Below are 18,311 nucleotides of genomic sequence, written 5' to 3'. Positions count from 1 at the left end.
GGGGGGCAGACAGTGGGAGGTGGGGCTGGGGAGGGCAGAGGCAGAGGCAGCAGGCTTGCCAGTCCAGAGCCAGGCCGAGATGCAAACGCTGCCAGGCAGGCTGTGGGAGGCGGGCACCGGGGCAGGGCGGGGAGACACGGGCACCCGGCGGAAACGATAGCATCGGCCCTCCTCCGCGGCCCGCCCCCCGCCTTTCAGTGTGCTGTCCCCGCCTCCTCCAGTCCCTCCACTCCCCGTACCCAGGAAGGCCGTGTGGGTTTCGAGCTCTGCTTTCGCTTTCCCTTCCTGGTACCCACTCCTGGCTCCTCGTGCGGTGCTCGGCCCCCGGCCCCAGCCATGGCCACGCTCAGGGTCCAGCCTGAAGCCCAAGCCAAGGTGAGCCCTGCGGATTCAAAGTGTGTATGTGGGAGGAGGCATTAGAGAGGCGTGGCGCGGAAAAGATGGGGGCTCCCGAGACCTGTCCCTACCCTGCACCTGAGCAGGGGTCAGCTAGCCAAACCTACAGGCCCGAGCACTTGATCCCCTGGGTGTTGGTGAGACGGCTGTGGTTCAGCGGGGTGAGGTGAAGCCGAGAGCTGGTGTGAAGTCTGCTGGCCTGGGGCCCGGGCCACCCAGCCCGGGAGTGGGACTTGCCCCTGACACTGCTTCCTTGTGATCTTAACCTCAGAAAGGGCACCTGGACGCACTGCGCAAGACACTCTGCCTCTGCCCTTTGGCAGACGGTGTTCTTATCCCTCCTTGCACAACCCAGGTGACTCCAGAGATGAAATACTCATTGGCCACCAGGAAATGTCCTTATCCCCAAAACCACCACCCACCCCACCCCCATCCACTCCACTCTCCCTAGATCCAGCTGTACTGAAAGGTACTCCACCACCCCAGGCCACCCTTCACAGGACCATCTCACCTTCTTCAGGTGTGGCCTTAGAGGGATCCACTCCTCCTGTGTCAGGCCCTACACAACCGTCAGGGAACTGACCTTAAATGAACTAGCCTTAAGAGCCTTAAAGTCAGGTTTCTGAAGGGTTGCCTGTGCCCCACAGGTGGATGTGTTTCGTGAAGACCTGTGTAGCAAGGTAAGACTGCCCTCACCAGCACCCCCACCTTTACCTAGCTCCTGCTGATCTGCCCTCTTCTCCTGCTGGGAGTGAGCCCTGACTTCACCGCCTAAGAAAGGGCATTTGATCCTGACCCTATCCTCCACTACCTCACACACAGACAGAGAACCTACTTGGGAGCTATTTCCCCAAGAAGATTTCTGAGCTGGATGCATTCTTAAAGGTACTGGGGCCAAGCAAGGAGCCAAGAGGAGACTGGGGGTGGACTGAGAGCGAGGTGAGAGGGACACCCTCATCTCCAGCCCCTCCCTCACTATACACCAGGAGCCGGCTCTCAATGAAGCCAACCTAAGCAATCTAAAGGCTCCACTGGACATCCCAGTGCCTGATCCAGTCAAGGAGAAAGAGAAAGAGGAGCGGAAAAAACAACAGGAGGTAAGCTGGGAGATCTGGGAGGAGGGGCCCAACCCTAGGGAAAGTCAGCCCTAGTCCTGTCGCCCATGAGCTACTCCCGCCCTACAGAAGGAAGACAAGGATGAAAAGAAAAAAGGGGAGGATGAAGACAAAGGTACTTGAAATTAATGTGCTGGGAAAAGGCTTGGGCCACTCCACAGGAACTCCTAAAGAGTTCTGTTCTACTCTCCCTTTCCCATCCTCGAAGTCATTAACTGAATCTTCGCATTGCGTATTGTACCCTCTAGGTCCTCCTTGTGGCCCAGTGAACTGCAATGAGAAGGTCGTGGTCCTCCTACAGCGCCTAAAGCCCGAGATCAAGGATGTCATTGAGCAGCTCAATCTGGTGAGCCCTGCCACTTCCACCCCCAGGCTTCAGGTCAAACCCTTTGTCCTCTTGGTCTCTGCCAATTATGGCATGACACCTGCCAGGTTCTAGGAGAGAGTCTAGTGAGCCAGCAGTTGCCTGAGGCTCAAGATGGACCTGGCGTCCCTCCACCCACTTTGGGCAGAGATATGAACCTGGATAGTGGGATATGTGGCAGGGGGATGGGGAGGAGGTGTGATTAAAGCCTTGATACCATTCCTTTCCTCCCAGGTCACTACCTGGTTGCAGCTACAGATACCTCGGATTGAGGATGGGAATAATTTTGGAGTGGCTGTCCAGGTAAGAACACTGCCCCCTCATTCTCTAGTCCTCCAATGCAGCTCTTGTATCCTTCCAACCCCCAACTTTCTTTCCTCAGGAGAAGGTGTTTGAGCTGATGACCAACCTTCATACCAAGCTGGAAGGCTTCCATACTCAAATCTCTAAGTGAGTGACTGGCCACTGTACACCCACCCACACCTACTCTCTTTGTTTTGGGACAGGCCTGGGCTCCCTCCTTTTCCTACTATATACAGACCACTTCCACTTTTCGTAGGTACTTCTCAGAGAGGGGTGATGCGGTGACGAAGGCAGCCAAGCAGCCCCATGTGGTAGGTGAGGCCCAGGTCAGGGTGAACCGGGGAAGACAATTCAAATCAGGTCTGACCCTGAGTTTCCACAGGGGGATTATCGGCAGCTGGTACATGAGCTGGATGAAGCAGAGTACCGGGACATACGACTGATGGTCATGGAGATCCGTAATGCTTATGTGAGGAGTAGGACAGGGGTGGGCAGAGGCACCTATCCCAGACCACCCACTTTCTGACCCAGCAGGCATGGGATGGAGGATGACAAAGATCAGCCTTTCCAGAGCTAGAAATGGGACACAGAACCACTGGGGGCCCATGGCTGACTCCCACTCCTCCATGGTCCTATAGGCTGTGTTATATGACATTATCCTGAAGAACTTTGAGAAACTCAAGAAGCCACGTGGAGAAACAAAGGGGATGATCTACTGAGTGCCTCCTCTCATTCTGTGATGGCTACAGCAGAGACCTGCCTGCTTCTCACCAGGCACTCCACACTTTACCCTACCTTCCTCCTGCTGGGGTTTCTCCCTCACTTTGCCTCCCAAACACAATAAATATATCACTGCCCACCAGCCTATCTCTTTATTGGATTCTGATCCTCCTGGCTCAGGCATTTGCATTCGTGGGACCAACCCATTGGGTGATTTGCGTGTTGAGCTGCTGATTTGTCCAGTCCTGCCGAATGTCATCAAGGTGGCAGTCAAAGTCCACAAGGTGCTGGTGGGCCCGGCCTTCCAACAGTGCTCCCACCATCTGCCGTGACTCTTCCCAATCTCTCCACATCACTCTGACATTTAAAAAAAAAAAAATCATAGCAGTCAAACAGTGAGCTAGATACAGACTTAACAAAGGTTCTATCTAGAGAAAAAGTTTTGATGGAGGACCAAGGACAAAGGAGGCCCAGGAGTCTTGGGCTTCCAAGAACGGACAGAGGTAAGGGGCACTCACAAGTTCTTGTCCTTGGGTACCCAGCGAGGACCTTGGCTCTCCAGGACGATGACTGGAGGTACACGAGGCTGAGTTACCAGTTTCTTATTATCCAACTGGGTAGACAAAAGGCAGGTGAGAGTTTTAAGGATCCTTCTCCCTATGTTTCTCCACCTCCCCACTCTATAAAGCCCAAGCCTCACCATAATAAGTACTGCATCAGGGAAGAATTCTGCAATTCGCCCAGCAATTTTCAAGGCCAGGGGCCCAGGGCTGTGTAGAGGGAAGATCAGAGGAGTGAGGCGCCGACTGTGGGCAGACCCAGTCCATCTGAGGTGGGCCTCCCATGTCTCATAGATGTGGGTACAGTTGTAGCCTTTCCCTGAAGCTGCCCTGGGGGTGATGGGCCTGCTTGATGCTTGATGGATGATAGCTTCATGCTTGAGTGCTGTGGGAAACGTGCTCAGATATTGCTGGTGAGAGCAAAAAAATCAAAGGTGGGATTTGGGGAAGGTAGTTTTGCTTAACTATCCAAATTAAAACCAAGAAATTACATTTATAAGGAATATACTGTGTGGGGCAGGATGGCACAGGTCTTTAATCCCAGCACTCTGGAGGCAGAGACAGCAGCAGAGGCAGGTGGATCTCTGTGAGATGGAGGCCAGCCTGGACTACATAGTGAGTTCCAGGTCAGCTGGGGCTACAGGGAGACCCTGTCTCAAAAAAACAAAGAACTTATTGGGTAGAAGGAAGGGGACCAGCAAGAAGGGGGCAAGAGAACAGGGTAGGATACTAGGGGAAGGGACAATTAAGAATAAAGTATGTGCCGGGCGTGGTGGCACACGCCTTTGTTCCCAGCACTGGGGAGGCAGAGGCAGGTGGATCTCTGTGAATTTGAGGCCAGCCTGGTCTACATAGAGAGTTCCAGGCCAACTGGGGCTACAGGGAGACCCTGTCTCAAAAAAGACCAAAAAAAAAAAAAAAAAGTATGAAAATGCCACAGTGAAACCTTTTACTTTGTATGCTAACTTAAAAACAATTCTTGGGACTGGAGAGATGGCTCAGCAGTTAAGAGCATTGACTGCTCTTGCAGAGGGCCTGGGTTCAATTCCCAGCACCCACATGGCAACTGCAAACCATCCTTAACTTCAGTTCCAGGGAATCCAAAGCCCTCTTCTGACCGCCGAGGCATTGCACGACACTGGTGCACTCACTTACATGCAGGCAATATACTCATACACATAAAATAAAAACAACAAATTTAAAAAAATCATTTGTTAAAAAAACACAATTCTTAAAGAATTTACTATAATAATAGGACCGTCTCTGAAATTAAAAATTGGAGATAACTTCAATGCTTAAGGCATTAATTATAGTATGTCCATATTCACACTATACGGTTGTTGGGATAAAATAGATCTCTTGATGTAGAGATGGAAAGATATCAAATATCTATTATGTGAGGGGAGGAGCAAATTACAAAATAGATCTAACTGATCTAAATGCATTTGATGTGTGTGTTCTATGTATCACATATGCATATAAAGTGGAAGTTTTTTAAAGTTGCTGACTGCGCTTTCTCTGTTCCTACAGCACTTGGAGAGTACCTCAGTTAAGATCAGTCTGTAATGTGGAAATGTGCAGCTGCCTCACCCACTGCAGCTCCTCCTGGGCAAGACCCTGTCACACTCATCTTTGATATCTTCTCAGTCCAGGACTCAGTTTAGTGCCTTGGTTCATTTGCACCCCATCCACACCGTCCATAATTCTCTGCCTTCTGCCTCTGGGTCCTCCACTCACCTCTGGTCATCCAAAGCTGCATTGGCGTGGTAGTAACCGGCTACCACTAAACCGGCCTGTGCGCCCCATACATCCACCTGTCATGAAAAAGAGATCATCAGTAACTAAATGGTGCCACTGGCTTTGTGGGCGCACACTGCTGCCAAGGGGCTACGAAGGGATCTGGGCTAAGGGTTCTAGAGGGTTGGCGGGACGAGGGGGGCTGTGGCGCGCGGGGTTCCAGCGCGGGCACCTGGTTGAGCGCGACCTCCAGCATGACGGACAACGCCAGGTGGCTGTGGAAGAGGGGCACACAGTCAGTGAGGCAGAGGCACGCTCCGGAGCGCGGCGTGGGGGCCAGCAGCAGCCCGTTGACCGCAGCGTGCGGGTACCGAGCTGCGTGCAGGCACATCTTCCCGTAGGCCCGGGCGGAGATCTCCACCTCCCCCATTGCGAGCCCCGCCTGTCCGCGCGCAGCAAACCCGATCAGTGCCGCTTCCCCACCACGGCCAACGAGCTAGGCCTTGCCCGGTGCCCTGTGACCTCCGTCGGCAGCCAAGCCAGCGGTCCAGCAGTCAAGACTCGGCTACCGAGCTCCGCCTCCTCCGGCCTCTCCCGGGCAGGCCTCGTCTGCGCCTGCTCCGGCGGTGCCCTCCCGGAGCCCAGCCTCCGCAGTGCTCTTTGATTCGATAGGGCTAGAGGTTCTCAGTTTGTCCAATCCAAAAACTTAAATTTTGTTTTGCCCCGCCTTTCCCTAGAAAGAATTGGAAAGACTACAAAATGGCAAAGAAAGGAAAATAGCCCCTACGTTCATTCCCTGGGTTGCCTGACCTCTGCTTTGTTTTGTTGGGTTTGGGGGGACAGGGTCTCAGGTAGCCCAAGATGGCTTCAAACTTAATGAACCTTTTGCTTCCATCTCTCAAGCGAAAGTGCTGGGGTTACAAACCATAAGCCACCACATCCACTTCCCGACTTAAGCAAGTGATTGTAGGTAGGCTCTCTGGTTTGCCTGCCCTGTCCGCCCCCACAGGCTTCTGACCCAGCCAGCTAGGTGGAGGGCTAGCCCACGGTTGGAGACAAAGCCGACCTCCTTGCTCCTACTGTAGAACGAGTGGATCTGCATGGTAGACTAGATCTCTCACTTAGCCTTACCTTTCCAACTGCAGGTAACTAACCTTTGGCTTCCTTAATGAACCTTTAATGTAACTAAAAGGCCATGACCCTTGAAGGATTAAAAAGATATGGGCTCCGACTTCCAAACTGTCAAGTGCTATGAAGGGCATTCTTATCTCATATTTTAAAACAGAACAAGGCCCTGTATTAAAGAGCAGTCCTTCAGAGTCTATAGCAAACAGCACAGCAGAGGAATCCGTCTCTACCACAGATGTGAATCTGCTGGGTGTGGTGGTGCATACCTGTAACCCCAGCACTCAGAAAGTGGAGGAAGGAAGATCAGGAGTCAAGGCCAGCCTAGCCTATGAAACCTTATCTTAAAAATAAAATAAAATAAATTTTTAAATCACTTAAATCCCAGCAGATATAAAGACAGAAACTGGCCAAGGAAAGGGACAAGAGACAAAAATGTTAGACAAATTATCCTCCCAGTAATGCCCTGTGGTACATTTCAGTGTGACGCCTCCGGAGGACTCTTCCTGCATGTCAGCCCTGAGAAACCCAGGTAACCTCACTCTCCTTCCAGGCTTGCTCTGAGCACCACAACTGTTCCTTTCTGTATTCCCACACCTCAGCCACAAAGATTCCCAGTCTATCCGAAGCCTGATTCCTCCTCTAACGGCTCAGTTCAAATACCACGAGATCAGCAGATGGAAATACCCTTGTGAAATTCCAAACTGTGGGTTACCTTCATGGCTGACAAGACATGCAAACGTCTACCCTGTTCTTTAAGAGGATCTGTCAAGAACAAGATGGACCTCAAATTCATTTTTGCCTTCCTGGCACCCTTTCCCACCTCCACTATCATCTTCACCGAGAGTGTATAGACACAGGTGGTTCTCAATAAATGCTCTTTGAATGAATGACACACAGCAGAGGTAATCCACACAAAGTTTAAGTATTTATTTTCCTTATAGTCTTGAGCTCAGTACATAGATGGCTTTTCTTCACCCTTTGGGTTGACAATTTTCTCTAAGTTGCTGCTGATGATATGATAAAGCTCAGCCTGGAAGAAGGCCATAAGAACAAGAGTTAGGTTCTTGGATTCCCCTCCCCTTCCATCCACCTCTCTCAGAAGCTTATTCTACACTCACATAGAAGGCCCTCAGGTCCAGCACCATGGCCCTGAGCTCCCCATAGGCTGCTTCATCTCGCTCATGAACCAAGGCCCGGTAATCCATCTGAGATGTAGGAGGCAAAGCTGAGTCAGCACCATGGGAGTTTGGAGCATTAATCTTGTTTCCTCATACAGAGACTAGGTAACTTGAAGAGCCCCACCTCAGCACCAACAAATGAGATGACAAAGAATTAAGTAGAGAAAAGCGTCAAGGATACTGAAGCCCTAATCAGTTTTTCTTTTTGGCTTAATAGTCTCCACATTTTGCAAGTCATAAAAAAGACGAGGGAGGACCTTTTCTCCCCACTCCAATCCCACCCCAGCCAGCCTCAGCTCAAAGACTGATGGATTATGCACTCACTACATGGGTCTCCTTGGAGGCCTTGGCCACAGCATCCCCACGTTCGGAGAAGTACCTGCCAGAAGTAAGGGAAGCACCACCGAAATGTGTGTTCAAAGAGAAGTACATCCACAGCCTCCCCCAAGTCTCCCATCATTCTGACAGAACTGCTGGCTTCAGGAATCGTGCAGAAGTGCCCCTGTAGCCCCCTGTGGGGCCTGTAGCTGCTCTCACTTGGAAATGGTTGTCTGGAAGGCTTCTGCTTTGGTCTTGACGGCATTCACTCTCTCCAGCACCTTCTCCTGTGGTAACACGAGAGGCAAAGACTCCATCTCCTCTCCCCCTACCATCTCCCTCCTCCTAGTCCATGTCTCCTTTCTATTTCTCACTCCCAAGTCTCTTCCCACTCTGTGTCTTCAGTCACACAGTTCTTACTTGAATTGCCACCCCAAAATCATTTCCATCCTCAATCTTGGGGATCAGATGCTGGATCCATGTGATCACCTGTATTAAAGGGAGCAATCAGTCAAGGAATCTACCGGATTCCTCCTATTATACTACTTCTTAACAACAGCCTTATCTAACTGAGCATTCATTATGTGCCAGGTACTATGAATTGTCTCATTTAATCATCAGTAATCTTCCAAAGCATATATTATTACTGTACCTATTTAACAGACGAAACAAGCAAACATAGAATGTCTAAGAGAGCTAAATGATAGAATCAGGATTTGAACCTTGTTTCTTTCTTGAACTCATACTTTTTTAAAAAAATGTTTATTTTTATTTTATGTGTAAGAGTGTTTTGCCTACATATATGCAAGTGTACCATGCGTGTGCAATGCCTGAAGAAGACAGAAAAGGGAGTCAGATCCCCTGAAACTGGAGTTAAGGATAGTCATTGGCCACCGGGTGCTAGGAACCCAACCCAGGTCTCCTGGAATAGCAGCAAGAGCTCTTCACTGCTGAGCCATCTCCAGTCCCAGGCTCATACTTTTTTTTTTTTTTTTTCCGGTCTTTTTTTTTTTTTGAGAACAGGGTCTCCCTATAGCCCCAGCTGGCCTGGAACTCACTATGTAGAACAGGCTGGCCTTGAACTCAGAGATCCACCTGCCTCTGCCTCCCAAGTGCTAGGACTAAAGGCGTGTGCCACCACACCCAGCTGGTCATACTTGCTTTTGATTTGTTTTTTGAGACAGAGTCTCTGTGTAGCCCCAGCTGGCCTAGAACTGGATACACCGACCAGGCTGGCCTTGACCTCACAGAGATCTGCCTGCCTCTGCCTCTGGAGTGCTGGGATTAAAGGTGTGTGCCACACCTGGCCAGGCTCATACCTTTAAACCACCCACAGTATCACATAACCCCCACTGTATACCTAATAAATAGATTCTAAGATCATAGAAATGGATACAGTGTAGTCTCTCATTTTGGGGCTGCTATTGTGATACCAGAGGTCGAGCAAAATGAGAAGAACCAAGGGTAGCTAAACCCAAAGGAAGATGATGCAGTGGGCAGTGCTTGTTGTGCACACAGGAGGACCTGAATTCAGATTCCCACACATGCTAAAAGCTAGGCACAGTGGGGCAAGTCTATAACTCCAGTGTTGGGAGGGGCATACACAAGCAGATCCTGGGGGTCTCGCTGGCCAGCCAGTCTAGCCAAAATAACAAGCTCCAGGTTCGGTGAGAAACCCTATCTCAAAAAGTAAGGCGGAAACCAACAGAGGAAGACTCCTGACATTAACTCCACACATGCATGCACTGGCAAGTACACCTGCACATGTACACACCAACACACATGAGCACACACAGTTAAAAAATAAACCTGAGGCACGTAAAGAAGTTTCCTTATTTGAGACTAGGATGAAAGACCTGCATCTCTGGAGCTCTCAACCTTGCCTTGCCCTCCTTCGCTTCACACCACCACCACCCCAGTTCCCAGGCTTACCAGAATGCACTTCTCTTTGAGAGTCCAGACTTCTGGCTTAACCACAGTGAGCAGGGCCAGAAGCTTCTCATTCCCCGGGAGAAAGCCACACTTCGGGACTATAAGAAAGAGGGGATCCAGGCCTTTTTGTTATCCCAGGTCAGGGTGCCATTTTCCTTTGCCTCCCTAGTCACCCAGATACCCATTACCTTCTTTCTTCTCCTGCTTATCTGTTTCCATCTAAGATAAAGGCAGGAAACACAGCTTCAGAAAACTCATGGAGGGTTATCTTCTCCGCTGAGTTTATAGTCTAAGCTCTACACCCTCAGTGCCTCACCTCATCATCCTTGGGTGGGGGATCTGGAATAGGGATGTCCAGTGGAGCCCGGAGGGAGGTCAGATCAGCCACATTGAGGGAGTCCTCCTGCAAAGTTCACTCTCAGTCACTCCCCAGCCTCCTCCTCTCACCCAGGACCACAGCCTTCCCTCCACATATTCCATCTCCTCTCTCCCTCCCAACCTAGGCTGGAGCTTTGCACCTGCATGCTGACATGAGTTGCTGGCTAGAGAGGACAGGTGGTGGGGAAAGTGGAGACGATTCCACACCACTCACCTGCAAGAGCTGACTCAGGGATAGGATTTTCTGTGGCAAGAATTTGCAGAGGAAGTCATCCGCCTATGGGTTACAACAGTAATCATAGATGTCCAATGAGATGTATGAGAAATGTGCCTTAGACATCACTGAGTCCAAGATTCACAAATGAGGAATTGAAGCCCTGAAAATAAAGGGACTTACCCAATATGGTATATGGTTCAGATTTACCCAATTTGGTATATGGCAGGACTAAGGTCAGGACTATGGTGTTACAACTTTGGGAGCCATATCTTTCCCTCCCGATCAAAAGAAAGTAGGGGAAGGGGCAAAGGGCATTGGCATTCTAAGAGCGTACAGCAAGCAGAAACCGATTATTAGTTCACCTTGAATGAGCTTGATAAGGTAAGACCAAGTCTAGGATGAGTTCGGGGGTTACTTGGAGGTTGTGACTCTCAAATACTGCACTAAGATTCTCGGTCAAACTGCACGAATTCAAAGGCTTACCTCCTGGAAAAGATTTTGTCTGAAGACATCCACCTGCACAGAGAGTAGGAACCGGATGCTAGGTAAGGGTTTTGTGTGTAAAGAGTAAGATCCCACCCCCCGCCAACAGGGTGCTCTAACTGTAGCTCAGTCCTTTCCAACAAGCCAGATTTCCCTGGAAGACCCTGCTCAGACTGGCTAGAGGGCAGGACACTAGGAATCCCTCCGCAAAAGTGAAAGCCCTAAAGAAAGAGAAGACAGACCGAGAGTTCTCCGGCACCACCTTGAGGCCCGGGAGCACCGAGCTTTGTCTCGGTTAGGAAGGCTCCTCAACCCCTTCCTAGCCTCCGGTTCCCAGTTACCTGTTTTCGGGCTTCCCCACTCAGGCGCACCCCACAAGGCTTCGCCATGCTCCCCCAGTTGCAAGCCCTCGGGTCTACGGGGCCCCCAGCTTTCGCTTTCACTCTCCAGTCCAGATCCGCCCCCCTCAGCCACGCCCCCCTCCCTCTTTCCCCCTCCCCTTGGCAGGCCACCAGTTGGTTGCCATTCCCAGCCGGTAGCCGGGAGAGGCGGTGCTGACTCTGTCCCCAGCCTAGGGGGCTGTCCAAGGGAGGGACTGGGGACAGAGTGGGACGGCCGCAGGCCCTCGAGAAGGGCCGGGCTGAAAGAGAGGGCCGTCCAGGGGGCGTGTAGGGTTGGTACAAGGACGGGGGAATGGGAGAGGGGGGACCAAGGGTGGGGCTCCCAGAAAAGGATCGATGTTGAGGAGGGGAGATGGAGAGGGAGCCCAAACAGTAGGAAGGACAGGAAGAGGGAAAGCCTGGGTGAAGGGCTGGCAGGATGTGGACTCGAGCGGGCGCGGGGACTGCCCCGGGAAGGTGCCTTGCCTGCAGGACAGACTGCAGGAGCGCGGGACTCGCCTGAGCAGGGCTCGGGCCGGCCGGTGTCGGGTCCCAGGCAAGGTGGGACTTCCCGGCTGGGAATCGGAACAGAGCCACAGACTGGGAACATAGGGAAGTTCGGCGCGAACTAGGTTCAGGCCGGGATCCACCCGGAAGGGGCAGAGACAGCGGAGAGCAGGGTGGGCATCCGAGAGGAAGGTTCCGGGCGCTGAGGGAGGGACCAGGGCCCCTTGCCTCCTGATTTCACCAATCAGGACCTGGCCACGCCCTCCCGCTGCCCGACCTCCCTTCACCTCAAGCCCCGCCCCTTCCCAAGCTGGCGGTCTTTGCTGGCCACTCCCTCCCGCTGCCCGACCTCCAGGCCTCAACCTTAAGCCCCGCCCCTTCCTCTAAGCTGGCCGTCCTGGCCACGCCCTTCCGCTGCCAGACCTCCGGTCCGCAACCTTAAGCCCCGCCCCTTCCTCTAAACTGGCTGGCAGTCCCACCCTCACTGCCAGGACTTCCTCCTGGGGGCTCATCCGGCTGAGAGGCCGAGACTGGGTGGCCCGAGTGACCTCCGGGGCCGTGGGGCGGAGTCGGGCGGCAGGCTGGACGGCGGACCGGAGGGAGGCGGCTCTGGGGCTGCGCGCAGCCTGCGCCCGGGCCAGGCGGGCGGCGATCTCGGGATGCCGGGCGAGGTGGAGCGAGTCTTCCTCGCGGCGCGCGAGGAGCTGGCGAGCGCCCTGAGGAGGGACTCTGCGCAGGGCTTTTCCCTGGAGCAGCTCAAGCCGCTCCTGGCCACCTCTCTACCAGCTGCCGCCCGCTACCAGCATCTGGACGCCGGGCGCCTGGTCCGCTGCAACGCTCATGGAGAGGTGAGGCCAGGCCCGCGTGGGGTCCGGGGCCCCGGGTCGTGGGACCAGGTGTCTGGGCTCACAGCCCTGATTTCTGCCCTCAGCCCCGCAACTACCTCAACACTCTATCCACCGCCCTGAACATCCTGGAAAAATACGGTCGCAACCTCCTCAGCCCTCAGCGGCCTCGGTACTGGCGCGCGGTGAAGTTTAATAACCCAGTCTTTCGGAGCACGGTGGATGCTGTGCAGGTGAACCTCTTGGGCCTTAGGGGAGAAGGGGACTACACCTAGGCTGCGGTTGTCTAGAAGGGGCGTGGGGCCATGCAGAAATGGGGAAAGGTCAATCTTGCTGTCCGGGCGGGAGGACTGCTTGGCCGTGACCCGGGTATGAATGTGTGGCAGGGGGGCCGTGATGTGCTGCGATTGTATGGCTATACCGAGGAGCGCCCAGATGGCTTGAGTTTCCCCGAAGGGCAGGAGGAGCCAGATGAGTACCAGGTCGCCTTAGTCACACTGGAGGTGCTACTGCTTCGCATGGAGCTCAGCCTGCTGTTGCAGGTGAGATGTCCCTCTAATCTATGTAAACCAGGCTGGCCTTCATCTCACACAGATCCTCCTGCCTCTGCCTCCCGAGTGCTGGGATTAAAGGAGTTAGTCACCTCCACCGGCTAAGGTGGGAACTCTTAATCTTGTTTGCAGAATACTCACCCAAGACCCAAGGCACTGGAGGAGCTGCTAAAAGACAGAGTTGAAGATGATGTAAGGAGGGCAGAAAGGGTGCTGTAAAACCAAGGGAACAGGAATTATAGGACTGAGTGCCCAATACTCGCTCAATTCTCTGCTGTTTCTTCCTCAGACGCTGCAGCTTTCAGAGTTTCACCCTCTGTTGAGAGAGATTGTTCCTGGCCCCCTCTCCACACCCTCTACCCCAGGTATTATTGGTCCTGTATGGGAGAGAGTATGTTGATGGACATTTAAGACCTTCCTCTTACCTTCTTGTCTTTATATTTTATTTCAAGAGATTAAAATTATTTTCATGGGTCCAGCCGTGGTGAAGAATGGTATTGTGATTTTCTGTAGTCCATAGCAGATTTATATGCAACCTGGTCTTTTTTTAATATTTATTTTTAATTATGTATATGTGTATGTGCAGGTAAGTGCGTGTGCCTGTGGAGACCAGAGGTGTCTGATCACCTGGTAGTGGTGAGTTGCCCAATGTGGGACTCAAATTCTGGTCCTCTGCAAGAGCAGCAAGTACTCTTTAACAGTTGAGCCACCTCTCCAGCCCCATGACCTCATCTTTGAAAGAAAACATGTTGAGGCGGGTGGATCTCTTTGAGTTCAAGACTAGCCTGGTCTACATAGTGAGTTCCAGGTCACCTGGGGCTACAGGGAGACCCTGTCTCAAAAAGGCAAAAAAAAAAAATAAAAAAAAAGAAAAGAAAACATCTGGGGGAGGCTGGAGAAATGGCTCAGTGGTTAAGAGCACTGACTGCTCTTGCAGAGGACCAGGATTTAATTCCCAGCACCCATATGACAGCTAAGAACTATCTGTAACTCCAGTTCCAGGGCATCCAACACCCTGTTCTGGCCTCCATAGACACTGCATGACACTCGTGTACTTAACACACTTGCAGGCAAAACACTCATATACACAAAATTAAACTTAAAAAAAAAATACTCTGGGGAGCTGGAGAGATGGCTCTGTGGTTAAGAGCATTGACTGCTCTTGCAGAGGACCCGGGTTCAATTCCCAGGACCTACATGGCAGCTACAAACTGTCCTTAACTCCAGTTCCAGGAGAATCCGAAGCCCTCTTCTGACCTCCGCGGCATTGCACTACACAGGTGCACTCACATACATGCAGGCAATACACTCATACACATAAAATAAAAATAATAAATAAGCCGGGCATGGTGGCACATGCCTTTAGTCCCAGCATTCGGGAGGCAGAGGCAGGCGGATCTCTGTGAGTTCAAGATGAGCCTGGTTTACATAGTGATTTCCAGGACAGCTGAGACTACAGGTAGACCCTGCCTCAAAAAGACAAAAAATAATAATAATAAATAAAATAAAATAAAAATATTCTGGGGCTAGAACTATAGACGCATTTGCCCAGCATGCCAGATGCTCTTGGTTGGATCCCCAGCACCACAAAAAAAGAAAAGACAGGACCAGGCATGGTGGCACACGCCTTTAATCCCAGCACTCGAGAGGCAGAGGCAGGCGGCTATCTGTGAGTTCAAGGCCAGCCTGGTCTACATAGTGAGTTCCAGGACAGCTGGGGCTACTGGGAGACCCTGTCTCAAAAAGACCAAAAAAAAAAAAGAAAGAAAGAAATCCATGTTTTAATTCTATTGCTTTTTTTCCAGGCTCCACTCCTGGGCCCTGCTTTCTTTGTGGTTCTGCCCCAGGCACACTGCATTGTCCAGCCTGTAATCAGGCCTCATGCCCAGCCTGTGACCTTTTGTTCCATGGACACCCATCCCGTGCTCATCACCTCCGCCAGACCCTGCCTGGGGCCCTTCAGACCCCCCACCTAAGCCCTAGGTAAAAGGCTTCCATTTCTGGTGGGAGTGAAATTAAGAAAATTTAAGATCACTTGAGTAGCTTATTATGTGTCAGGTTCTGTGTTAAAGACTGAGTAATAGCCCTTAAGGAGATGACAGACATAAACACTAAGCAAGTGGTAATCATAATATAGATTATTATGGTATACAGATATATAGTAGATACAGTCTGATCTGAAGGATCAACTCAATCAATTGGCAGCACCTAGCATGATTATGGCCCTGTGTTAGCGATGGTTACCTGAAAGAAGTTAGCTATAGTCTGTTGTCTAAATATAAATACTCAACAGACTATTGGGATGGGAGTGTTCCAGACAGAACAACATTTACAGAGGTCAGAGTCACATGCCATTACCTAGGCAGTGGGAGGTGCACAGGGGTGGGGGACTTAGTACTAACTCCCCAAATTAGCAGACCATATCTGCTTTTCTGTTACAGTTTACCTGCCTCATCCCAACCACGGTCCCACTCAACCTCCCTGACCCTGGGAGACAGCTCTCTTTCTTCCCCTGATCCTGCAAATGCCTGCCTGCCCTGGCACTGTGCTGCGTGTGCCATGCTAAATGAGCCTTGGGCAGTGCTCTGCGTGGCCTGTGATCGGCCCAGAGGCTGTAAGGTGCTGGGAATAGAGGGTTCCCAAGGTACTGGGAGTGTAGAACCTGAGCTTGCACGGGATCGGTGGGCCTGCCAAAGCTGTACCTTTGAGAACGAGGCAGCAGCTGTGCTGTGTGCCATGTGTGAGCGACCTCGGCTAGCCCAGCCTCCCAGCTTGGTGGTGGATTCTCACAATGCTGGCTTGTGCCTGCAGCCCCTTAAGGTAAAGGTAACCTGTTCTTGGCCTTCCCAGGTCTTTATTCACACCTGTTACCTAAAGCTAGTTTCTATTTCACAGTCCCCATTTTCCTTTAGTTCCTCTAGCTCCCTATAGTTCTATCATGAACCTTGGCCACCCAGTCAGTTGGCTAATTCTCTCTACTTTTCCAGCAGGGGGATACTTTGCTGTCATCTGCCCAGACTCAAGTCTGGTACTGTATTCATTGTACCTTCTGCAACTCGGGCCCTGGCTGGGTGTGTACCATGTGCAACCGGACCAGCAGCCCTAACGCAATACAGCATGACCCCCAGCCCTATGCCAGCTCTTTGGAAAAGGGACTCCCAAAGCCTGGGCCCCCACAACGCTTCAGTACCTCTCTAACCAGTTCCTGTGGAGACCCAGAGAAACAACGCCAAGATAAGATGCGGGAAGAAGGTTGCCAGCTAGTGAGCATGATCCGGGTGAGGATTGGGCCTGAGATGACATGGAGCCAAGCTGGTGGGGAAGAAAAGATGCTGTAGTTTGTTAATAGGGGTTCTTACAAAATTCTTTTTTGGCCAGGCGTGGTGGCACACGTCTTTAATCCCAGCACTTGGGAGGCAGAGGCAGGTGGATTTCTGTGAGTTCAATCTCTGTGATCTCTGAGTTCCAGGCCACCCTGGTCTACATAGTGAGTTCCAGGACAGCTGGGCCTACAGGGAGACCCTGTCTCAAAAAGACCGAAAAAAAACAAAAAAAAAAACCTCTTTGTTGTCAGGCATAGTGGTGCTCACCTGTCGTCCCAGCATTTGGGATGCAGAGACAGGCGGATCTCTGTGAATTCAAGGGCTGCCTGGTCTACATAATGAGTTCTACATAGGACAGCTGGGGCTGCAGGGGGACCACCCTGTCTCAAAAAGACCAAAAAAAAAAAAAAAAAAAAACTCTTTGTTGTTAGCTGTAGCTGCTTCATAGTGAATGCTTCCCAAATGGCAGTTACCATATACTGGTCACATGACCAGTGTATCCTAGCTTAGCTGCTGTTGATATCTTGGATTAGGCTGAGGGTGGGTAGAAAGTTCCTTTCCTGATGTGCCCTCCGTCTTGGTGTGGCTGTTCTAGGAAGGGGAAGCTGCAGGTGCCAGTCCAGAAGAGATCTTCTCAGCTCTACAGTATTCAGGCACTGAGGTGCCCCTACAGTGGTTGCGCTCAGAGCTGTCCTATGTCCTGGAGATGGTGGCCGAGATGGCTGGACAACAGGACCCAGAGCTGGGTGCCTTTTCCTGTCAGGAAGCCCGGAAAGCTTGGCTGGATCGTCATGGCAACCTTGATGAAGCTGTAGAGGAGTGTGTGAGGGCCAGGAGAAGGAAGGTACCTGTTACACTAGAGGCGGAATGGGGTTGAGAACCCACAGTCTCTTAGTATTTTTTCTTGCTTGTTTGTCCTTTTTCACTCCTCTCTGCTTCCAATCTGCAGGTTCAGGAACTCCAGTCCCTGGGCTTTGGGCCTGAAGAAGGGTCTCTCCAGGCATTGTTCCAGCATGGGGGTGATGTGGCTCGGGCCCTGACTGAACTACAGCGCCAACGCCTAGAACCCTTCCATCAGCGCCTATGGGACAGAGGCCCTGAGCCCACTCCCTCATGGGATGGGGTAGATAAACAGGTGCTGGGAGGAGGCAAGGCCCCAAGAGCCCACTTAAAGGAGCAAGAGAAGACTGGGGGAGAAGATCCTTGGGGTCTGACAGCCACTTCTGTCTCCTGAATCACATTGCAGAGCCTGGTCCGTCGGCTTTTGGCAGTCTATGCACTCCCCAGCTGGGGCCGAGCAGAGCTGGCATTGTCACTGCTGCAGGAGACACCCAGGAACTATGAGTTGTTGGATGTGGTAGAGGCCGTGAGGCACAGCCAGGACCGAGCTTTTCTGCGCCGCTTGCTTGCCCAGGAATGTGCTGTGTGCAGTTGGGCCCTGCCTCGAAACCGGGTAAGTCCCTCCCCACTATCTCTGATCTTAAAATTTACTCTGCTCTTGGTAAACTGCCCTTCACCCAACACTGCCCCATCTGCTCTAGCTGAAGGCTTCTGTGAAGGGAAGTGCAGCAACAACTCCTTTTAAAAATGTTGGAAACTAGCCGGGCATGGTGGTGCACGCCTTTAATCCCAGTACTTGGGAGGCAGAGGCAGGTGCATCTTTGTGAGTTCCAGGCCAGCCTGGTTTACATAGTGAGTTCCAGGACATCTGGGGCTACAAGGAGATCCTGTCTCCAAAAAAGACAAAAAAAAAAAAGAAAGAAAGAAAGCCCTGAACCTAAATTTCTTATCTTACACAAAACTTAACTCCAAATGAATGCAGACCTAAATATAAAACTATAGAATCTTTAGGGAGGAAAAAATTAAAAATTTCAGA

The 18,311-nt window shown here is 51.7% G+C and overlaps 4 protein-coding genes across 8 annotated transcripts in view; 2 read left to right on the top strand and 2 right to left on the bottom strand.

The window, feature by feature from the left end:
- Positions 1-206: 206 nt before the first annotated feature.
- On the top strand, positions 207-3,040 carry Psme1 (proteasome activator subunit 1). The gene is made up of 11 exons (XM_008839831.3): positions 207-375; positions 1,044-1,076; positions 1,219-1,281; positions 1,383-1,493; positions 1,581-1,626; positions 1,760-1,857; positions 2,110-2,178; positions 2,258-2,325; positions 2,435-2,489; positions 2,561-2,647; positions 2,817-3,040. Exons 1-11 carry the CDS (start codon positions 337-339, stop codon positions 2,895-2,897), a joined length of 750 nt encoding a protein of 249 aa, XP_008838053.1. The 5' UTR covers positions 207-336; the 3' UTR covers positions 2,898-3,040.
- Emc9 (ER membrane protein complex subunit 9) lies at positions 3,034-5,808 on the bottom strand. The gene is made up of 5 exons (XM_008839832.3): positions 5,428-5,808; positions 5,196-5,272; positions 3,599-3,668; positions 3,417-3,511; positions 3,034-3,255 (listed from the first exon to the last, which is right to left on the bottom strand). Exons 1-5 carry the CDS (start codon positions 5,623-5,625, stop codon positions 3,075-3,077), a joined length of 621 nt encoding a protein of 206 aa, XP_008838054.1. The 5' UTR covers positions 5,626-5,808; the 3' UTR covers positions 3,034-3,074.
- A 1,418-nt stretch (positions 5,809-7,226) lies between these two features.
- Psme2 (proteasome activator subunit 2) lies at positions 7,227-11,338 on the bottom strand. Of its 3 annotated transcripts, XM_008839830.3 has the most exons (11): positions 11,171-11,338; positions 10,830-10,862; positions 10,344-10,406; positions 10,068-10,154; positions 9,940-9,970; positions 9,752-9,849; positions 8,240-8,308; positions 8,039-8,106; positions 7,826-7,880; positions 7,442-7,528; positions 7,227-7,353 (listed from the first exon to the last, which is right to left on the bottom strand). In XM_008839830.3, the coding sequence occupies exons 1-11, from the start codon at positions 11,216-11,218 to the stop codon at positions 7,273-7,275; spliced, it is 720 nt and encodes a 239-aa protein (XP_008838052.1). In that variant the 5' UTR covers positions 11,219-11,338; the 3' UTR covers positions 7,227-7,272. The 3 variants fall into 3 exon arrangements, with proteins under 3 accessions (XP_008838052.1, XP_029422686.1, XP_029422687.1); XM_029566826.1 differs by lacking the exon at positions 7,227-7,353 and having other exon boundaries at positions 7,486-7,625; positions 11,171-11,300; XM_029566827.1 differs by lacking the exons at positions 7,227-7,353; positions 7,442-7,528 and adding an exon at positions 7,577-7,633 and having other exon boundaries at positions 11,171-11,300.
- A 528-nt stretch (positions 11,339-11,866) lies between these two features.
- The window catches only part of Rnf31 (ring finger protein 31), a 14,064-nt gene continuing 7,619 nt past the window's right edge, over positions 11,867-18,311 (top strand). Inside the window, exons 1-11 of one of the 3 annotated variants that reach the window (XM_008839824.3) lie at positions 11,867-12,564; positions 12,648-12,794; positions 12,948-13,103; positions 13,245-13,304; positions 13,402-13,477; positions 14,918-15,095; positions 15,554-15,932; positions 16,103-16,390; positions 17,031-17,279; positions 17,385-17,570; positions 17,682-17,888. In XM_008839824.3, coding sequence (XP_008838046.1) covers positions 12,376-12,564; positions 12,648-12,794; positions 12,948-13,103; positions 13,245-13,304; positions 13,402-13,477; positions 14,918-15,095; positions 15,554-15,932; positions 16,103-16,390; positions 17,031-17,279; positions 17,385-17,570; positions 17,682-17,888 — 2,115 coding nt within the window. In that variant the 5' untranslated portion in view covers positions 11,867-12,375. Of the gene's footprint in view, positions 12,565-12,647; positions 12,795-12,947; positions 13,104-13,244; positions 13,305-13,401; positions 13,478-14,917; positions 15,096-15,553; positions 15,933-16,099; positions 16,391-17,030; positions 17,280-17,384; positions 17,571-17,681; positions 17,889-18,311 lie in introns of all 3 variants that reach the window. The other 2 variants (XM_017799835.2, XM_008839823.2) reach the window with 2 other exon arrangements.

This window comes from Nannospalax galili, unplaced genomic scaffold (assembly GCF_000622305.1).
Source record: "Nannospalax galili isolate Female #2095 unplaced genomic scaffold, S.galili_v1.0 scaffold1119, whole genome shotgun sequence".
Taxonomy (NCBI): Eukaryota; Metazoa; Chordata; class Mammalia; order Rodentia; family Spalacidae; genus Nannospalax; species Nannospalax galili.
Note: the sequence above shows the minus strand (reverse complement) of the source record. Positions and strands in the feature narration are given on the sequence as shown.

Bases quoted from the DNA above. Each gene is read 5' to 3' on its own strand.
- Psme1 (XM_008839831.3), top strand. From the start codon at position 337: ATGGCCACGCTCAGGGTCCAGCCTGAAGCCCAAGCCAAG. The intron at 376-1,043 runs GTGAGCCCTGCG...TGTGCCCCACAG, and splicing joins AGCCTGAAGCCCAAGCCAAG to GTGGATGTGTTTCGTGAAGA. The intron at 2,326-2,434 runs GTGAGTGACTGG...CACTTTTCGTAG, and splicing joins TTCCATACTCAAATCTCTAA to GTACTTCTCAGAGAGGGGTG.
- Psme2 (XM_008839830.3), bottom strand. From the start codon at position 11,218: ATGGCGAAGCCTTGTGGGGTGCGCCTGAGTGGGGAAGCCCGAAAACAG. The intron at 10,155-10,343 runs GTGAGTGGTGTG...TGAACTTTGCAG, and splicing joins CCCTGAGTCAGCTCTTGCAG to GAGGACTCCCTCAATGTGGC. The intron at 7,354-7,441 runs GTGAGTGTAGAA...GCCTTCTTCCAG, and splicing joins TGGACCTGAGGGCCTTCTAT to GCTGAGCTTTATCATATCAT.
- Emc9 (XM_008839832.3), bottom strand. From the start codon at position 5,625: ATGGGGGAGGTGGAGATCTCCGCCCGGGCCTACGGGAAGATGTGCCTG. The intron at 3,512-3,598 runs GTGAGGCTTGGG...TTGTCTACCCAG, and splicing joins CTGATGCAGTACTTATTATG to TTGGATAATAAGAAACTGGT. The intron at 3,256-3,416 runs GTGAGTGCCCCT...TTTAAATGTCAG, and splicing joins GTACCCAAGGACAAGAACTT to AGTGATGTGGAGAGATTGGG.